Raw genomic sequence first — 21315 nt, forward strand, 5'->3', positions numbered from 1 at the left:
CCTTTTTGGTGTCTGTTAGTCTATGAACTGGAAATAATGAAAAGTAAATTACACTTCAATTGTAATGCAGTGAATGTCTCACACGCACCAAGACTTCTGACCAGAAATGTTTGTGTTGCAGAATCGTATTTAAATAGATAACGCTGACATTTTGTCCATCAATTTGGTAGCAACGTCGTATAAGGATAAATAATTTTGTAGGTTTTGCATATTCATATAAAAATAAATATTAGAAGTGTTTTCAGTGTCTGTTTTCTTGCACTGAATTAACTGGTCCTGATTTGACAGGAGCGAAGATAAAGCCACAAAAAGTCAGTACAAGTAAAAGTTAGTACAGAAACCAGCTGAGGGCCAAGAAACTCATGAATCTGCATGATAAGTGAGAGATTTTAGTTGTTTTTAATATATGTTTTCATGAAGTCAGTGTTTAAACTAAAAATGTAACTAAAATACAAATATTAATATTTTTATAATAGGGTACAATTCCAACAAAGGAAACAAATTGATTTTTAACATGGACATTCTCTCACGGCAAAAGAAACAGGAACGATTCCATAATCATAGATCATAGATTGTAAACATGTCAGGTGCTTCTGATCTGTCAGTCAGGTTCGGCTTGCTCTAACACTTCTTCCTGTCCAGACCTGCCATGAGCTTAATTCCGTTAAAGCCCACAGTTCACTGCATAAAACCTATTTGAACTACTTTTTACTAAAGAACTCTATCATCATTCACAGGGTCCATTTTGAGGTAGAATAAACAACAGCAACCTGTTACAGAGCTATGGGTGCCTGAATTATGTTTCAATGCAACAGAATCATGCAGCCTCTTTTATAAAGTCGCAAACAAAGTACTGTCCTGTAAACCCATTTATTTTAAAAAGTACAAAAGACATCATGCTTTAATACAAAAATATTCCCAATAGCGTACAAGAGTGACAAAGATTGTGCAAAATATAAAATGTACAACTCCAGTTAAGAGAGAAACAAAAGTTTTACAACATGTTAAATACTCATTTTAACCGAGGTTCAAACACTGATCACAGATCAGACGTTCTGATCAGAGTTGATAAACCTCAACTTAATTCTATATGCCAACACATAAAAGCACAGTAAACATTTTTTACAGTTTGACAAGATGTGATTTGTTTTAATATTCAAAATGTAAAACATGCATCAGGTTGCAACCTTATATTCAGTTAATACGAAACATTGAAATTTGACATAAAAATTGCACTGAATCCAACTTAGAAAATAATGTTTCTGTACAATAACAAACAGTTACATTGATACTGAGGTTAATTAGACGGAATGTATTCGATCTCTCCCCAACATGGCTCTTCTGTACATGTAAGTGTGTCCAGCTTTTATCCAATGAAACGTACGAACGTGGCTGGAAGACGAGACTGGTCTCGTGTCCGATTCTTCACCGTCTCATTCACATCCAGACACAAACGGACCTACATTCATTCCTCTGCCGCTGCGCAGCGACAAGTGTTCTGTTATTTATAAGTCAGTCTCTTATGGACGAGAGCAAGGACCGTTGGCGCGGTTTTCATTTCATTTGTAGGAGTTTCATCTTGTTTCCTTTAGAAACAGGGAGGGACAATCAGCTGCTGAGAATTCCGATTTAAAAGTGAAAGGTTTTGGCAATTAGAACGAAGCTTACCCAGTCCTTTAAGAAATTTGTTTACACCACTTGACTCCGGCTCCTGGTACGAGCCCAGATACTCGTTCACTCTGACTTCAAAAAGACCTGAGAGAAAAGAGCAAATGTTCCTTCACTCATCCAGAATATGTGCAGGAGCAGGAAAAACTGGTTTAATGTGCTCTACTGTGGAAATCTTTTCAATTGTCTTAATAGACTATGTTTAAAGAGAAAGGGGTTCCACTCAGCAGTAAATGTGATAGGCTGCCGTGTCTCGTTACCTCGGCCTCCTCCTTTTTGCAGCTCCTTGTCCTGGATGAAGCCGGCAAACATCTGGGTGTCCATGAAAAGCTGCAGGAACTGGCGCACGCCGCGGGACGGATGGCTTTTCCGGAAGTTGTCCCGCTGCAGCTCCTTGCTCCCGTTGGGAAACTCGACCATGTGGAAGGGGTAGTGGCCCACCAGCTCCACGAAGAAACGCACGAAGGCCTCCGACAGCAAGGCGCTCAGGTCGCTCTGCTGGCCTGGACGCAGAGATGGTGGAGGTAGAATGTTAATCCTAGCGCAGTGCGACAATAGGATCTGTTCATTTAACAACTAGTTCTACAGAAAACAAGGAGTGTTGCAACATGAACAGTTTGTTCCCAACCTGGTTTTACGGTGTAATTAGACTAGATTAATAAAAAGAATGTTACATGTTAAGAAAATCTAATGGCCAAAGGGTACATTTCAAAATGGACAGAAACCTTCAAGATAGAAATGTTTCAGTTTAGTGGGACTCCTGAAGCCTCAGGTCAACTGATACAGATGTGGAGACCGTGTCAATAAACCCTTTTTAATCTGCAACTTAACATTCTGGGGCAGTAATAAGAGAAGAGCTGAGAGTTCAGGAGTCCCACTGCCTCTCTCCAGTCACAGCTGTGAAGTCAATTTAACTTTCTTGGCACCGTTTAAACAATAACACATGCTCTGTAACACAGATGTTCTTCCTGCGGCGGCGGATGGAGCTACACCACAACTGTCTGCAAGCACGCAGCCACCAAGCGAGACAGTGAGAGGCAGTGCATGGTCCACTCAGCTGAGTAGGTCACTGGCTGCAAACTTTCCCATCACTGATTGTCTCTGACCTGTCGTGCCTTAGTCACTCAGGCTTTGAAACACTTCTTACCATTATTTGCTTCCATCTTTGTTGCCAGAAATATGTCAGATATGTAGCAAATACAGTAAGTACATACATGATGCTTTCTCCTTTTAAAACTGTGAATTTGGAGTGATAAATCCAAGAACAGGTAATGAGACTGATTCTGAAACACTAGACTAAAATATGGTCATTAGTTGTGTGCAACAGCTGTTTCATAGCAACCTCCACATCTGTCTCCAGCCTCCTGTTTCAGGATTTCTCCTCTCTCCTCCAAGATCTGCTGCAGGGCTGCTTGAAGTTTGCTGGGCAGGATGCAGTCCTCATCACCCAGCTGTCAAATATGATGATAGAAAAGGTCAGAAGCAGCCACGGTGCCATTCGTAAGCAGTTTCCTATTAATCTGTCCTCTGTGGCCTCGTTGGAGATGCTTGTCATAGCTGGGTCTAACAAATGTGCTTCTGACTGAAAGGTGATCAGTTGTCTATGCGCTGATGAATAAATCAACCCTGCTCCTCCAGGGCTCTAGACTGTGCCGCCCTCCATGCTGCTGTAGGCCTCATGTTTGGACAACAAGCAAGGCTGCGGCTCTGGAGGATCAGGGTTAGTCACCCTTGCCCTAGAGAGAAATGAACAAAGGCTTCGGCTGCCCACGCCCACGGGCCGCACTTTGTTACATACTGTACCATCGCGGTGAGTCAATTTCATGCAAAAATAGAACAGCAAATTGAAATCAAGTCAAACCTGAAGATTAGTCAGCTGCAGCACAGCCTTAAGTTTACAGCATGACTTGAAGGCACCTTCCCTCCTAAACCGTGTAACATCTGCTGTGCATGTCTGTTTAACTACACTGTGCTGATATTAAGGACACAAACAACAGTCTCTTGCAAATAAGTGACAAGTGTGGGCAAAGCCATCTCTCCCACTGAGGCCACGCCTGTCATTCCCAATCTGGCTATGTGTACAAACCTGAATGACAAACTTGTCGGCACACAAATCCACTATGAGCACCTGAGAAGACAGGGAGAAGAAACGGTGACAGTTACTGCCTGTTTCGCAACCAACCGCGAGCTGCTTCCACAGACTCCTCTGATAGAACCCGTGCTGACCTCCTCGATGGGCAGCTCCAGCAGCTGTGGCAGGCAGGGGGCCAGCACCCCGATGAGGAAGGGCGTGGGGGAGCAGCTGACGTCCAGCATGCTGGCTGGCAGCACGGGCACGAACGTGTGCTGCCAGGTGAAAGGGTAGAGCAGCGCCAGTGCTGCGTGGCCACAGCGAGACAAGACGCTGCGGCGCCGACAGCAGGACAGACAAAAAACAGTTCAGTTCTCACACAGATCGGATGACAGCGTTCAATCGTGACGCTTGTCGTTTATCAGCAGACGTTGTTACTGTACCTGTGAAGTCGAAGCGACTTTTAACCGCTTAGTGTAGTGAGTGTTTTGTACCTGAGCTTATCGGCGATGAAGATGACTCTTCTCTCCAGTAAAAGGGAGGCGAACACCTGCAGGAGCTTCCCGACACTGAGACACTGCAGGAGACTGTCAAAGTCCACATGCTCCAATCTGGAGTCCACGGGTCGACACAGAGTGAGCACCTGTTGGCAGCAGAGGAGGGCGGGTGTCATTTACCCCTTGAAGCTCAGCAAAAACACAAGCTGGTTACATGCACTGATGTAAATGTTGCTGAAGAAGGACATAAAAAAATGTAAAAAACGTACAAGTGAAACCCTGAGAAGGAACCAATCACTTCGGAGCATTTCCTCTGAAGTTTTATGGGAGGGGTAATTACTTTACTTATCTGGTGCCGGTAAACAGCAATGCAATGATTGAACTGATGACTGTTACAACAGGCAGCATACAGCTGTCCTAACATGAACCCTTCAAAGCTGGAGCAGACAAGCCCCGTCTGTGGAAAGCACTGCTTAGGAGGAACCAAACTACTCATTAACGTTTCCTCTTTGTTTCCAGGGTTACCTCATTCCCAGAGCCGGGGAGGAAGGTTTTGATAGTGACTGTCCGTCCCGGGGCTGGAAACGGGGCCTCCATCACGCTACGCATGAAAGGGTAAACCAGCGCCGTGGAAATCTCCCTGCGCCTCTCAACCTCCTCCAGAATCTGCACATATGAAGCAACATCTGTGTGTCCTGAATGAACTTACGCTGATCGCAGTCCGAACAGTAGAGCAGAGGCAGCTCTGTATGTAAATGCACTTCTCCTCCTGGACCTATTCACACTTAACTTGGCTGACTGTAAAACGGGTGGGTCCCTGCTACATGAATTCAACTTCACCCGGTGAAGATTATCTTTAAGTGGAGCCTCATTCCATCCAGCGGTACAGGAGGATTAGCGCTGCGTCTTAGTAAACCCAACTCATTCCTTTCATGTCCCTATAATAGAGGTCGGTGTGGTTACCTTACCTTTGCAAACAGGTTGAAACAGCCCAGCTTGCTGACAATACAGTGCACCTCGGGAAGCCTCTTCCCCTTTCCACTGGGCTTGAAAGCGAGCACAGTTTCATATGTCACACACAAGTAACAACAGAGGTGACGCCATTAAATACTGTAATACATAATACTGCACACACAAAACATTTAAAATGCTTTTATATGATTACATTGGCCAGAGTCTAAAGTTCATACTGAACAGCTTATCTATCAAATAAATGGGCTCTGGCCAAGTACCACAGGACAACAATGACACAAACACAAACAAAACATGCAGATATGGATCATAACTAAAACCTAGAAAGTGTGTTGTAAATAAAAGATCTGAGGCAGCGCTCCCTGTGAGGCCAAAGAAAGGGGGGAGAAGGAAAACCATGACATTCTTGCTGCGCTCTGTCACAGAATCTGAAGTGGTATGGTCTGTGAGTCACATCTCCTCAGAGATGTTGAGTAAGCACGTGGCCAGCTGCCATGTCGTCACGCACACAAACACAAGCTCTCCAGTAAGTGACTCAAATGTTTGACTTGTCCACACTCACCAGGATCTTACGGCAATAACAAAACCACCGGCTGCCGTCTTCTCCCGTCAGGACGAAGGAGAAGGTCTCACTGTCATCCAGAGCGATGCAGAGGAGAGCACGCGGCATTTAAACAGAAAAATCCACCGTTACTGTCAGTTTCGGGCAGCTGATGTCTGCTGAACAGCATCCAACCAAATTAAATCTATCTCTAGATAACCTATGAAACAATTTTACAACTGATTTGAGGAACAAATCGAAAAATGTATATATTTCACTGACCTTGGCATGTGTGCGGTAGGCCTCCAGTCCTCTGAGTCGGGGAAACAGAACCTTGGAATGACCTTAAGCTGATCCTCAGCTTCTCTGGAGAGACGGGAGGACTTCTCAAACTGAAAAAGTGGGACTCTAGCTAAGTAAAGCAACCGTTCTCCAACTGGCATTCTTTAATGGTTCCAACAAACCCAGCTGCAATAACTGATGCTTCAATTGCTTTTAAATACAAATCTGTACTAATATAATTTCCCACAACCACCTCATAATAAGACAAACAATATTTGTCATAGACTTTCTTTTTTTTTTTTTTTTTTTTCAAAAAAGCTGAATTCTTTACATCGGATTAGTAGGTTCTTAGTTATACTGTAATTACACAATATTATAGTCTCTGAATAATAGAAATACATGAAAAATATATATAATACTGTGAAAAGCCTTGTATATGTCCAGCTATACATGATGGTAATCAAGTTCCTTTAACATCGTTAAATTAGATTAACTTAAATCCACAGCCTTAGAGTGGAGTTAGGAAAGGAGCTATGTTGACTGCACAGCGTGTGTCTCACCATTTTGGGAAACTGCTGTGTAATTTCTGGGGAATACGTGTTTCCTGATGAGCCTTTTCTCAGCGACACCACTACGAAGATCTGCAGGAGCTGCTGCTGCTGCAGCTGGATCAGGTCTCTCTCTAGGGTGCGGTAGCCCGGTCGGCGCTTGAGCGTGGACTGGATGTAAACTGATCTGCCTGTTGGACCACAAACAGCGAGATGAGACACGGCTTGACAATAAGCGTTAGCAGAATAAACATCTGAGTAGCCTGATGACGAACGTTACTAATAGCTGAACCCGTCACCCTCCACTAGCACCATCAATAAGTTTTAGAGGGCATTATTTCAATCCTGTGGTCTTGTTTCAATCATTACATTGTTTTTAAAATATTATAATTGTGTTCCCTTTTGTTGATTTTGTCTGATTTAAATTATAGAAAAAGATAAACAAAGTCACAACTCATCAGGGCCGTTGTAGCTGTATGTCACATGATTACACAGAAATATATGAGAAACAGGTGCACAGAAGATCATTTACGCTTCAGGGCTGCTATATATTCCTGTTTGCCTTTCTGCCATGCAGCTCTGTGTTGTTTAACCTCAGACATAACATGAGACATTACAGATGGTTCTAACTTCAGATCAATACCTTTGGTGTTGTCCTCTGGGTCACTTTCGGTCCCACTGGTCTCCTCTGATATGAATTAGGGGGAATCAGAAGAATGAAAGCAGACAGTCAGTCTTTGTTTCATGCTTTATGGAGCTAGCCTTGTGTGTAGCATCAGAAGCTGGGTATTTCCACCAAGAGGCTAAACTTAATCCTACTGACGTGTTGATGTGTGTTTGTGTGTGTGTGTTTTACCTCGAGCTGACAATCCCTGGTTCTTTGCTCTCTTCCTCCCAAGCTTGTCGTCGAAGACGCTTTCAATCTTGTTAACATACTGCATTGTACAACACACAATTGTCAGCGCCATACTTTAATATCTATTACATAATCAGGAATACAGGTTCGTAACAGCCGATAAGCAGATAATTGTGTCATATTTTCAGCCGTTTTAACCCTCACATTCCTTTGTTCTGCTAGAATATCTGACAGGAGGATAATCAGGAAGCCCAGGCTTATCTTTAAGAGACACACAAACTATTTCTGCTAAGAAAATACTACTGCCACTAACTAGACATACATAATGAGGTGTTATGCCTGTGACGACTTTAATGAGCTACTGTGTCCAAGTTTAAGTCAAACGTTAACAAGACAACTTGTTGAACTACAGTCTAAAAATACACTCCACTGGTATTTGTTAATGCTGTGAGCAGATACTGTACAAGCATTAGGTGTCAATAAGCCAGTTTGGTTACTGTACCTTATTGGTAAAGTTCCTCCCTGTCCAAATTCCCACTGCCATTTATTTTTATTTTAAATTCATGCGATTCGTCTCAGCTCTCAAGAAACTGTTGTACATGTTGCGCTGCCACTATCATTTTTTTTCCGGTGTCCTCTTTCCTGCTCAACAAGTCACCGCCTCCTTAAGTTCCAACGTAACGCACAACAGTGCATTTACATAAGCTCTACCTGGACGTAGCCGTCATGTCAACACTGAGCATGAAATGATTTCTCTGTGCTGGGTCAGTCCTGACTGTACATCACACTGGCTCCAGATGATGATCTTTGAAAACAAATGACGCTCTCCATCATATACCTGGGGTGTCTTCTGAATGCTGGCGCGCCGGGGTGCCGCTGGCTTGGACGCATCGGCTAGCGTGAATCTCGAAGGTGTGAGGGACTGGAATCTCTTCCTCTCCCCTTTGCTAGCGTAGCCGTGCAACGTTTGAGGTTTAGGAGACAGCTGCAAAGGAAAAGTGGAGGAGTTATAGATTATCAATTAAATGGATGTCTGCAATATCAGCTTTGGGCTTAAATAACTTTGATCATATTTTTATAGTAGTAAATAAAGGAGGTCCATAAATGACATATCCTTGATTACCTTCAGGACCTGAGGCCTGGAAATTGGGAGGCACATGGGCGACAGCTTAACGTCCTCGTAGGGGCTGTCTCTGCTCGCCTCACCTCAGGAATGAGAGGAAGAGGGGAACGTTCAGACCAGGGATGGTTTATACCGTGTACACAGGGTAAACTTTATACTACAGCCCGAAGCCTTTTACCTGGGGTAACACCAGATAAGTGGGGTGTAATTATTTACTTTTAAACATAGATATTATACTATAACTATTAATTGTCCACATTATATCAGGAAGTGTTTTTCCCTTACTGCACTTACATGATGATACACACCAGCCATTAACATTAGTTCATGTTTCTAAAGCTAATGCTTATGTAATGCTGGGGGATGAAGTCAGCTTTTTTATGATGATGGAAATTCGACTTACAGACGATGTCCTCATAAATATTATCATCAGAGTACGCATGGTACAGCCCCGAGTCCCCGGCCTCGCCACCGGAAGGGTCTTCCTTCACTGTGAGACGCGCCGCATCCTCGTACTCAAAAGATTTCCTGCAGCAGTGAGGGAGGAGAAAGCAGTAAGGCTGCCGTCCTAAAGATAGCTACCATCACTTATTTTTTTTCATTCTATTGTCTCGAGTTGAGTCCACAAGTCACCACAAAATTCCTCATGTTGGTCTCAAACACATGGGCAGAGAGAGGCCGATTGCCATGAAAGGAAATGACTGAGCATTTTAACACAGACACTAAAAAACATGGAGCGTGACAGAAGCTATGACAATGTTTGTCACAGCAAAGATGAAGTTAACGTGACGCTTTCCTCCTCTGAAGGCCTAAAAAAGGAAGCTGCACCTATTATCTAGTTTTCCACTTAACAGATAAGTCGAACAATGAGACGAGTTTCTGTTTTTAAACAGGCACTTGATTTGATTAGCTTCCAAAATGCTTGCAACGAACAGAAACTGTGGAGTCACAATATGTGTGATGTCATGACACGGAGGAATTTCATAATGCACAAGAATGATTGACGGTAAATAAAGTCCTCTGAAGGAGCCTCGAGCAAGTATGTTATCTGTGTGGCAATCTGACAGAATATGAACAGTAACTGTCTGCACAGGCGACGTACAGCATGGAACGTTAGCTTAGACACATCCCACTACTACAGGATAACAGCACAGGAAGCCCAGCCCAACCCAATTAATATCCTGTGTTTGGTACAATGAGTTAAAATCATTATTTACTGTGACCTCTGACATGTCACAGATCTAACTACACCACAAGAAAGCAAGTGGAAGTTGAGCATCAGACCTGAGAAAATAAGCCACTATAAAACTGATCATGACCCACACAAAGGGGTGAAGCTACTAGAACTACGCATCTGAGTATTATGTAGATTTCCCCTTCACCCTGTAAGTGAGAACCATGTCAGCTCACTGGTCGAAGGCTGAATATGTGCAGGACCACAGTTGTGTCTTGTTTTGTTTGGCCTTGAGTAAATGGGACAGGGAGTGTGTGTGCATGCCTGTAGCTCATGACCCCGGACCCCCGGCCGCTGAGGAACTAGGCCATGTCCAGACAATGGAGAACAATACGAACAGATGTCATGTGACATTGCAACTGGGCCCCGGCCAACAATTAGAACCAGTGCCCTCCCCAAAACCGCCCTAAATACATTTCAGGTTACAATGCGTGTATTTAGGGCGATTTGAAGCAGGAGACATTAATCGCATCCAATCATTTAGATGAAGGGAAGCAATAAGCTTCTGATTTCCAACTCTGGGACTGATAAATACAGTTTTAACCCCTAAAGTGCCCAGTGCTCACATCTTCCTACCTGTTCTTGTTGTGTCTTGACAGCCCCTGGCTCTTTCCAACCGGACATGGAGGAGGTGGGAAACTGGGAGGGTGGGCCCTTCTGCTTTTCCCGGTGGAGTGGTTGGTATGAGGAGACTTGCCCTCCCACTGCACGCTGCCTCCCCGGTACTGAAATGTGCGCTGAGGCTTGGGGGGCGGCTGAGCGTCACCCGAGGACCCCCTGCCCTTCTCCCAGAGCAGCCGGTCCCCCTCAAGCTTTCGCCAGAAACCCCGCGAGGTGTAGAAGTTCCCAGCAGGCATGTCTTCGTGGTCATCGTCCGATAGAGGTAGAGGCTTAAAGAAGATGTCACCGGACACGATGCGATTAGGTTTTTGGTCACCGTTGGCGGTGGAGTTCTGTGCTGCAGGTTTATTTTCTGAAGACTGGGCTGAGAATTCAGTGGAATATGTCTGCAAAGGTTCTGACTTTCTACCACCCGTGCCGTGTGCAGTTTTTCCAGGAGATTGCTGTAAATCTATGCTGTGGCCATTGGCCTTTGTGAGCTTGGCTTTTGTGTGAAGTCCTCCTCTCGCCGCATCATCGGAGCATGCCCTGCTCAAGAGGTCCCCGGACAGAGTACGGGATACGGTCGGGGGGTGTGCTTTCACGCCGGCATCCTGACTGCGACCTTCCCACTGGGAGATTTTCTCCCTGATGCTAAGACTCTGCTCGTGAGAAGGCGGCCTCCCCGGCTGCCGACGCTGCCAGGCCACGCTGGGCCCTTTCTGCAGGCGATCGATCTCACCACCCCCTCGCCTGCCCTGCTCCACCGTCAGAGCCAGCATTCTGAGAGGGGGCAAGTACCAGCTCTGCCTCAGTCCTCCATCAATACATGCAACGGTGAGCTCCTTTCAAAGATGAACAGAAAAATCCACACGATCCCTGGTATTAATAAATCCGCAGATGATCAGCAAAAACGGCGGCACCACAGTGCTTCTCCCTAAATCTGCCTTGGTCCGTGTCCACGTGGCAGCAGAGTGTCATTTCCACCTCTCTTCCTGCTGTAAACAACCTGAAAGAAGACAAAACACAAAAAATGCTCATCAGCCATTCTGCATTGGTGAGCATGAACGGACTGCATGCTTGGACAGAGAGATGCTCAGGAAGGACAGGCTTCTGTCAATAAAAAGGAATCACTGACAGATAACAGCTTAGTGCAGCCTTTTGCTGCTCTGTACTGTGTTTGTGATTAAATAAATTACCAATAATGCAAAACAGCTTCACATACTCTACAATGTTGTGTTCTTGTAGAAGCATCCTTCTACTACTATGCTGCAGTACATCGGAACGCCCAGTCACTGCTCCAACACTGACCAACTTCATTAAATCAGGTTAAATTCTGCAGCAGCTTCTACGCGTACTCCCCGAGTCGATCGATGCAGTGACTGTGCACTCTGCAACAGCAACTCCTGGGGACACCGTGCACATCAGGGCCGGAGGCTCTGAAGAATCTGGACCCGGACAGACATAGTAAAATTCCACTGCACAGCTCAAGATTCTAATAACTCTGCATTCCTACAGAGCAGTATAAAGAGGGGGGGGGTGTTTAACCAGAGACAGAGACTTTTGTTTGGTTTGACCTCAATCAAATGTGTCCTAATGTGAAGTGGAACGCTGCTCAATGGCACAGCCACCACGCTGTGACGATGCCACTGCCAAACGCACCCACTGGCATTGTCTGTGTGCGCTACGTCGTACAGGAAGGCATGAGTTGCGTTTCCTGAGCTGCAGGAAGACGGATCAGCAGACTGTCCATAATTATGGTGCAGAGAGATTTGCTGCAACCACTGATTTAAACTATGTATAGATGAACTAGATTCAACCTCACTTATGGCAATTCAAACGGCCCCTTAGAAATATAGCAAATTCAAAAATATGCCCCCAACATTTAAAAAGAGATGCAAAACCGTCAGCTCCGTCTGTGTACGGTACAGTTAAAATTATATGCTGTTGTTGCAAGTGACGCAAACTGTGAGGCGTTGCAATATCAAGTGACGACGCCGGGAGAGCCGCAGTAAACCCCAACAAGGTTCCTTTGGGCCGTCAGCTATGGAGGAACGCATCATTTTGAGTGAAAAGTCGGGGGATCAGGCCTCTAGAATCTAGACGGACAGGCTGTGAATCTAGTTCTTGGCAGCAACATTAAATTACACAACAAACCGCCCTCTGAGCAAAGTGTGCGACATGACACAACACGTTGTACCGTAGGTGAGGTATACCCCTGTGGTTAGTCATCAAAAGTGACAGTTGAAGCCATGATAAAGGAAAATTGTGGGTTTGGTAAAAGCCAGAATAAAGGGATGAACACTAAAATGAGCCATTAAACAACTGGTGCATCATCAGCCACGTCTGGAGCCATCAATTTACAGAGATATAGTGAAGTAGTGACAGCAGGTTTCATCATTCGGTGTAATTTACGGTTGGGGGAGTTGGGAATGAAAAGGGCTTCACCAACTAATGCAATGATTCCATTTGTTTTGAACCCGACACTAAATGTATTAAACTCCTTTTGCTCCTGGTGTGAATGTGACTGGGAATTATCGTTTGAGTTGTAGTGCAGTTACTCATTAACTCGGCTGCTTTCTGCTCACGTTGATAAAACCCCGTTTCCTTGATGGACTATAATAAACGGACATGTGAGAAGCTCGGTGTGATATGACGAAAACATTCTGCTAAACTCACATAGGTGTTGGTTTAGGCGTAATTAACCGTTTCAGTGACTAACGCTGAGTAACACGCACGTCAATCCCACGGAGATTTATTCATCTGAGAGTCCACGAACTACTCTTTAATTCGGCTCTGACAAAATGCCTAAATAAGATAAAGCAGCTGTTTTGTCCCCACAACGAAACGTCTTTTATCGTACCGTAACGCAGAAGAAGAACGGTGAAGCTAACCGAACGTTAGCCAGGCTACAGGTTGGCTGTTAAAGTTAATACTGGTCCGCAAAGCATCGTAAAGTTAAATGAGTGTGCGCCGATTTGAAGAACTGAAATTGATAATACGGAAATAAGTTTTATTCTCTTATAAAAGCGTCAAAATAGTTGCTCTTATTAAAGTGAGTCTAAACTGCTTATATTGTCGCTTCAGTTTGGCGGTGGTTTTTCACGCAATTTAAACAAGATACCGTTTGAATAACACAGAGAAAGGGCCACAGTCCACGCTTCTCGTGACTCACCCCTCGTAGTTTCAGACGGTGACACAGATTCATGATCGCTCCCCGTGGTCCTTCAGATAAAGTGGAAAAACACAGATTAAGTCCGAATCCGCTCAGATCATCGTTCCGTCTGGAGAAGTTAGCGGTTAGGCAAAAAAGTTTAAGATAACGCCAATTCACCCAATGTAGCAAGTTGCTAAACTGTTAAAACAACCACGATGCATGGTGCAAAAATGTGTTGTCTATTTTGATAAGTGCACACAACATCAACAAAGAAAAGAGACCAAAGGACGGCGCAGCGGCAGCCCTCGTCCTCTCTATCTGGACGATGAACGTCAAGATCGACAAAAAAACATCACTTCCGGTGTGATCTTCCAAAGTAAAGCTGTCGTTATCCACCTCAATTTTTGGCGTTCACAGTATTTAGTATCACACCTTTAGTTACAAACTAAATACCAACATTTTCATTTTAAGTGATAATGAATGAGGGCTGGAGGTTAAATACTAATAATACATTATTAATTTGTAGTATCTAGCAGTTTCTCTTGATTGCTAATAACCATTTGCGTATGTTTTTGTGAGATTCAACATTGTTCTAAAAGACAGAGCATTTTTTTACTTATATGGAGATGGAGAAATGTTGTAATTGCCAACAACGCAACCTAAAACCATTTACTGCGTGAATCACGTCCGGTTACACACTGGCGTTTTTTGCCGAACTTGGCGAATCCGCGACTGTGAGAAAATTTCGCGATCCAGCGAGGGTGACGTCATCGCACCGACTGCTGCAGCTGTCAACGGTGAATAAACGCTGTTGTCTTCAAGTGTCCTGGGAAATATGGCCACCGCGTTATGAGCTGCACCTGCGCCACTGCACGAGTGGCGCAACCGAGGGGTGTATGTGCTAGATATCTTCGAAATTGATATGAAAACACATGGAATAATAACAATATGTTTATAAAGATGTGTATTTTTAGGTACCACTTCTAAATGAACATCAGACTATATATATATTATGTAAACTCTGCCATAAACTGGTTGTGGATCAACTTGGGATAATCCTAATTAAATTTGCATGAGTAATTTACACTTTTCAGTTGACTAAGTCAATTGTGCAAAAAGTCAGTTAAGATAAACTGGACAGAAGCATAGCTCTACAAGATTCTACTGTCAATTAAAAGCCATAGCAATGAGGAACATTTTAAATGAGAAATTAATGTGTTAAGCAGCTTAAAGCAGAAAAGGAAACTTGTTAACATTGTCTTTATTGTCATTCTTATACACGATGCTTCCCCACATTTAAATACAATGATCAAATATTTTTAGTTTGTAGAGAGGACATCAGTGTCTGAAAAGGCTTCTATATTATTCACTCGTTTACGCGTTACCATGAAAACAAATGTAGGAACACGTCTTTGACACAAGTTACGCTGGACTTGAGTGTGTTCAGTCAATCTTCATTCCGTCCTTGATGAGATTGAGCTCATAGCACAGCGTCTCGCAGCGATACGCCATTCGGATTTGGGCCAAATTGGTCTTGCGGATGTCGTTGCCCTCCGGACCCTCCTTCAGGTAGTCTTTACCCAGGAAGTGGACCTTCTCCTGGTGCACAGAGAGTCAGCAGCATTTAGTTAGTGTGAGTTTAAAGGACCTCTGCTTCTTCCACGACGCATAATCATTACGATCGAGAGAACAGAAATACATCAGAGCGCAAAACGAACTTCCAACAGCTCCCAGAGGGAAACTGATTACGCATTTATTACAGTCTATCAGGATGCATTCCTGTAACGATGCACGTGCAACTCCTGAGCCAATCTGGACTTGATTTATCAGTGTTCTCCGCTCACCTCATGAGACAGGCCGCTCTGCAGCACGCTGTTCCTGGCGATCTCACACATGTCACAGGTGCTGAGCTTGAAGACCTGCGCTGCAATAGCGTACTCCTCCATCAGAGGTTCCTGTGGTCGGCAGGGACAGGAATTAGATGCTCTCAAGAGAAACAGTTGTACAAAAACTAATTGTTTTAATTATACTTCTAATTAAATAACGCAGACCTTAGTGTAGTGGAACTGCATGGGGTCGTCAGTGGACAGAGAAACCACCAGGCCTTTCTTATGGAACTCCAGCAGCGGGTTCTTGGCGTACTCCAGGAACAGGCTGTTATTGCTGAGGGGGGACATGGCGATGGGGATCTGGGTCAGGAAATACAGGTACTGCAGCACGGGGCCCTGAATCAAACAGAATCAGACTCTGAGACCACGCGTTCTACCCCGGTGGTGACGTGTTACACATGCAGGACGATGCTCTGACCTTCTTGAGGTTGAGGCCGTGAGAAATGTTGTCGGCGGTCATGAAGCAGGCCAGCAGATGCGTGATGGCGCCGGCCTCGCCGCAGTGAGGCCTGAACAGGAACGTGTTCATTCCTCTCTGTCTAGAGCGCAGAAGACAAGACAAGTCTCGGGACTTGTTCTAGAGAAGGTCCGAAGAAACGCCGGCAACGTTCAACATTCATGCACCTGTATTTAAAGAGCACGACTCACTTTCGGAGCTGGTTGAGGACAGCGATGTTGGCATACATGTAGTAGATGTAGTACGTGTAGGACGGGTTCTTGGCAATGTCCCACTCCTCGGGTTTGGGGCTCTTAGTGGAGAACATGTGACCACTGTGCTTGGACTCGTCGTCCACACTGTCGAAACCTGTCACCTACACATAAAGTGGGAAGGATTTTCATTCATCTGGTTTCTTCAGCACTTTATCATTTATAATAGATTAATAGTGTCTGTTGGAAACTTGTAGTTTGGGACCCACATGCTTGAGGAAGATGCTGAGATCTGGGTTGGACTGTGGGTCGATGGTGGCCTGGAATATGGGAAGGAAAATGTTCTCCAGCATCTTTCCAAAGTGTGGCACAAAGTTCCTTCCTCTAAAGATGTCACTGAGGCACGAGAGGGACAAGAAGCATTCAGTTACACCCAAACTTTAGCCAGCGTTTTTTTCACGTTGTAGATACAGGAACTCAAACACCTACTAGATCCTGGGAACTTGAATCATCCATTTGAGGTTCGGGGAGAAGACCCTGTGCTTGACAAACCAGCTGGACAGCTTGTTCCACTCGTTGGCGTTGCAGCCGTAGATGGACAGACGAGGCTCCGCGTACTGATACTTGGCATCCTCCAGGTCACTGGCTACTTCCTGGTGCACAATTCAGTACAGAATCGCATGACAGGAAGTACAGATTAAAGAATACTGATCTTCTGCTGCAGAATAATACATAATATATTAACTATTTCTAACTATTTTTACTCCAATGTTTTCCTGACCTGTTTTCATGAGACAAACCTTGATGATAGTGGCAAAGTACTCTCCATTGATATGGTTCTCTGTTTTCAGGTACAGGTCACGCAGCTCACTGGCTCCCACAGGATTGTACTTGGCGTTGAACTTATCAAAGCGCTGGAAGGTTTGTCTACCCTGGAGAGAAACACCAGAGAAACAGGAAACGAGAGACTGAGTGAAATTGAAAAATTAGCCAATGGGGCGTTTGTTTCTGTGCTGTATTCAAACTGAGACTGTAACTTCGCAGATCTGGCGTTTTGGTAACATACAGCGTGCACGTCCAGTGAGTCCACGGTGAGGTCATATGGGTGCAGGTTGAGGGACTCAAAGAGCTCCTTCATGGTGACCTCACGACCCTTGAGGTTGTGCACGACCCGGTCGGCGTCCACGCGGTACGACTTCTTGATGAAGCGAAGCAGGTGCTTCTGGTTCATGCAGGCGGCCGCGTGGATGTGAGTGTCCACCTGGAAAAAGAGGATTTAGTGAATGTGATGTAGTAACGTGACCTGACCACCAGAGGGGGATAAAGACAGGGACTCAACAAAGAAATTAAAATGTGTACGTTACCAAAGATGATGTAATTTATAAATAAATGATGATAACACGACTACTGTCAAAACCGGAAATCCACTTTTAAGAGTATCTGTATGTGAACGTTACCTTCCTACAGTTGTAGAAGTCCCTGTGGGGATTCATCTTCAGCTCCTTCAGCTCCTCCATCTCATTCAGCATCTCATGCACGTTGAACTTGGACATGAGGAACTTCAGACGGCGATGAGTGTAGGTTTTACTGCAAAGGACCACATGCTTAAAGATAAGATATAATTCAGGATTATTGCGATTATTAGTCATGTAGGTATTTAGGTAGAATCGAAAACCCTCACGTTGGGCCCTGTGCGATGAGAGCGATGAGGAAGTTCATGTCGTCGATGAAGGTGGCGTAGTCGGGGCAGGGCAGGTCCTTGGGCTGGTGCTTGTCGGCGGCGGCGGCGTCGTTGTACACGTAGATGACCCCGTCCTTCATGCGAGCCACGTAGCCCAGATTCTTTGGCAGGTCCTTGGCATCAAAGGGGTCTTCCCCGCTCTTCGGAGGAGGTGTGAAAACTGGGGATAGGTGCAAAATAACATCAGAGAAACCAAGCGGGGCGTTTGGACTTCAAGGCAATCGCCCGCCTCCCTCCTCACCCGGCTGCAGCTGATCCTCGGGTTTGAAGGTCCCGCCCTCGATCTCGCGCAGGTACTGTGAGGCGGTGCGCGGGAAGCGCTGGTAGGCCAGCCTCATGTACTTCTCCCTGATGGTCAGGGCGCGGTACAGGCCTTTGCAGGACAGCTCGAAGTCATCCATGGTCACCTGGGTGGACATGGACACCGGCAGGACATGTAGGTGCCTCCAACGTGCAAAACGTCCTAAGTACAGGACTAAATATGGCTTACATCCTTTTTTTTTGCATTACATAAGTAGTTCATTTTAGTTTGGGTATGCTTTTTTAGGCATTTTGATAGGAAGTTAACTGTGGCATAATCTGTAATGCATTCATAAAATGTGAGGTTATACAGTGAGTAAACAGAGAGAAACAGCTGAGAGAGAGCTCCCCTGCTTATATAAATGTCAAACCGTCGGCGGTGAAACCTAAACCCCGGCCTCTGTTAGCGAGTGACGGGGAGTCCTGGGCTCCTGAGCCACAGACGCCTCCAGTGCAAAGCAAACCCAGAGTCTGGTTCTCAGACCGGCCTCTTTACCCCGGCGGCGTAGTCTCCGACGATGGCCACTCTCTGGAAGTCGGGCACTTCCAGGTACGTGGGGGTGTCCACCTCCACGGACACCACGGGGGCCGCGGCCACCTGGACGGCGGCCGTGGGCACGGTCATGGTGCGGCAGCGCAGGTGCCGCTTGCTGTGGAGTGGACAAGACGGCCGGTATGTGTTAACGAGGGGATTTCACCGCAGCGCGAGATCACGCGTGACATCATCCCCACCGTCGCTCGGCATCATCCTCCGTGTGCAGGTGATGGGCCATCTCATGGTGGAGGATGGGGCAGTCCTCAGCCACGTCAAAGATGGAGATCTCGTCCCGGATGTTCTCATCTTTGGTCTCGGATGCGAAGACCTTTTCCGCGAAGGCACGTATCTTATCATCGGTCTCTGTGGTGTGAGACGAAGAATATTTTGTAGGTGATGATGCGAGCAGGGCTTTCTGAGTTCTACTTCACACTGCATGAACGCGTTCTGGTTCGTACATGGTCCACGTCCAGGATGGTGCATGAGCGACATACTAAACATGAACCTTAACCAGCCTGATGTGCACAGACGCCAACACATGCACATGACCACAGAGAGACTCAGCCACTGCAGGTCTGCAGCCCTGACCTCCAGTTTGGGCTGCAAACACAAGGTCCCATGCACAGATACAATATATAAAAGAGACATTCAGCCGACTCAGCTTTTCGGGATCACTTTTCTTGTCACCTTTCATTGTCTGTGTCACGTTTATTCATTATTTGTGTGTGAAAATGAGCCAATTCTGATCACGCCCCTCAAGTTTAGGCTGCAAAGAATGACAGGAAAAGAGTGAATGGAGCCGTAAAGCAAGCCGCCGCCAACTACAGGGACGTGTCACAATCAACAGAACGGCTGCCTGCAGACACGCTGTCCCTTCGTACTTACTCTGCGGACCTGATGATGCAGCAAGAGGGAAGCAACATCCAGAGTAAAACCCCAAAAGGAAAAGTTACAGGGAAACAAGGGTTAAAACATTATATGAGCTACTAGATTCATTAGATTGTACAGATTGAGTTGGAAGTCCATACTATTATAAAATACACAGAGAATATTTGTGCACTCGCAGATGTTGCAAATATATGAAAGATATGAAATGAATGAACCAATGCAAACACATAACAGTAGAGTGATAAGTGGGATAAAGGAAACCGACACTGTGAGGGAGGATGATGACAGAAGAGTTAAAGTTAAAGTACAAAGTGGTGGTGACGGCATCTTCATGACAGACGTGGGGAGTTTCTGGCCTAAAGCATGTAGGAAGTCCAAGATATTAAATGTTCCATCCCTGTGCATATGAAGATGCATTAAACGTGTCTCATTCAACCTACTGGTACATCAAACAAGTCTAAGGGGCTTTTTGGGCTCTGGGACCCGGAAGAAGACATTTATTAATTCAAATGTTCACTTTCAGTTCAGCTTTAAATCCTGTATATCGACTTTATTTTAGAAAATCTCCGTATCGAACTGACTTTGAATGTGAACAGTCTATTAATAAATGGTGTCTGTTTCCACAGTTCATTGCACATTATTCATCTACCAGGACCCTGATGCTTGGGTTGCATTCAGGTGCATGTCAAGGACATACAGTATACTGGCTGATGTGACTGACTCACATCTGCCCTGTAAACCATGCTGTGTCAATGCTTCACATCCTCCACAAGCGCCTACGGTGTGTCCCAGCTCCATACTTACTTCCACCCTCAGCTGCGTTAGCATAAAGTTCCCAGTCAGGGTGGGACGGTCCGGGATGGAGGGAAACAAGACAGGTGCGGTTATGTGTCAAAGAACAGTTGGAATCCCGTGACCTGATGACATAAGCTGGAAGCTGAAACTAAAACCAGCCGTGTGGTCAGATACTTTTTGAAGCGAGGACGTTACTTGTGCTTCTGACAGCTCACTGCTCCCACTAATGCAGAAAGTCACAACCGAGTGCAAACACTCCCGGACCGTACCTGCGAAATGTTCACAACCCGATCTATCAGTCAGCAGCCGGATGCTATTTTTCACCCTCTTAAGGCGTAACGAGACTTGCCAGTGGATGGAGGCTATAATTAGCAACCATTAAACAGCATTTGGAGCTCGAAAGACGGGAGCCGCTGAAGCAAAGCGGCCGATCGACGTCGGGCTCGAACCCGGGGAATCTGCTGGCGGGTTCTGTTGCCATGGTAACCCGCTGAAGCTGAACCGCAGGGAAAAAGCTGTTTGCGCGGATGAGTTTTAATCATGCCGGCTGCGAGGCTTCGGCGCAGGTCAGCGGCTCAGGCCTTCGCACAGTTAAACACTGTCAGAGCAAATCCATCCCCACTGTCTGTCTATTCTCAGGCCCAGAGTCAGTGGCCAAACTCACCTGGCACTAAGGTTTTAGGCATGGTGACGCTCTCCTAGCACAACGCTCCCAGGACCGGAACAGCCACTGGACCAGTGTAGTGGACGAGAGTGGAGCCCTGAGCTCGGCCTGTGTAATATTAAGCCCCTGCCGCCTCACGTGTAACCAAATCTGCTGGGTCCACGCGGACATGCATAGACGTAGGAGCTCATGCGTGTCCAGCTCTATTTTAGGGGTTTGTACCGACGGCCACGGTGTTTAGACAAACACAACTGACAGTTGTGTGAAGTTCTTTCTGCGCGTCGGAAGCGACTGCTGGTGGTGTCG

The 21315-nt window shown here is 45.7% G+C and overlaps 2 protein-coding genes across 2 annotated transcripts; both read right to left on the reverse strand.

The window, feature by feature from the left end:
• Window positions 1-854: 854 nt before the first annotated feature.
• On the reverse strand, window positions 855-13888 carry dennd2c (DENN/MADD domain containing 2C). Its single transcript, XM_029156916.3, has 19 exons — window positions 13568-13888; window positions 10369-11401; window positions 8962-9086; window positions 8559-8641; window positions 8274-8420; window positions 7436-7514; window positions 7223-7267; window positions 6592-6770; window positions 6032-6141; window positions 5771-5840; window positions 5205-5282; window positions 4762-4902; window positions 4234-4382; window positions 3895-4072; window positions 3755-3796; window positions 3011-3119; window positions 1929-2171; window positions 1669-1755; window positions 855-1586 (listed from the first exon to the last, which is right to left on the reverse strand). The coding sequence occupies exons 2-19, from the start codon at window positions 11172-11174 to the stop codon at window positions 1555-1557; spliced, it is 2703 nt and encodes a 900-aa protein (XP_029012749.1). The 5' UTR covers window positions 11175-11401; window positions 13568-13888; the 3' UTR covers window positions 855-1554.
• A 905-nt stretch (window positions 13889-14793) lies between these two features.
• ampd1 (adenosine monophosphate deaminase 1 (isoform M)) lies at window positions 14794-21162 on the reverse strand. The gene is made up of 15 exons (XM_055510501.1): window positions 21010-21162; window positions 18860-19025; window positions 18624-18777; window positions 18069-18234; window positions 17768-17987; window positions 17544-17673; window positions 17153-17347; window positions 16887-17018; window positions 16576-16739; window positions 16356-16482; window positions 16087-16250; window positions 15857-15977; window positions 15601-15774; window positions 15394-15504; window positions 14794-15148 (listed from the first exon to the last, which is right to left on the reverse strand). The coding sequence occupies exons 1-15, from the start codon at window positions 21029-21031 to the stop codon at window positions 14993-14995; spliced, it is 2202 nt and encodes a 733-aa protein (XP_055366476.1). The 5' UTR covers window positions 21032-21162; the 3' UTR covers window positions 14794-14992.
• Between the last annotated feature and the right edge of the window lie 153 nt (window positions 21163-21315).

The sequence above is a fragment of the Betta splendens genome, chromosome 7 (genome assembly GCF_900634795.4).
Source record: "Betta splendens chromosome 7, fBetSpl5.4, whole genome shotgun sequence".
In the NCBI taxonomy this organism is placed as follows: domain Eukaryota; kingdom Metazoa; phylum Chordata; class Actinopteri; order Anabantiformes; family Osphronemidae; genus Betta; species Betta splendens.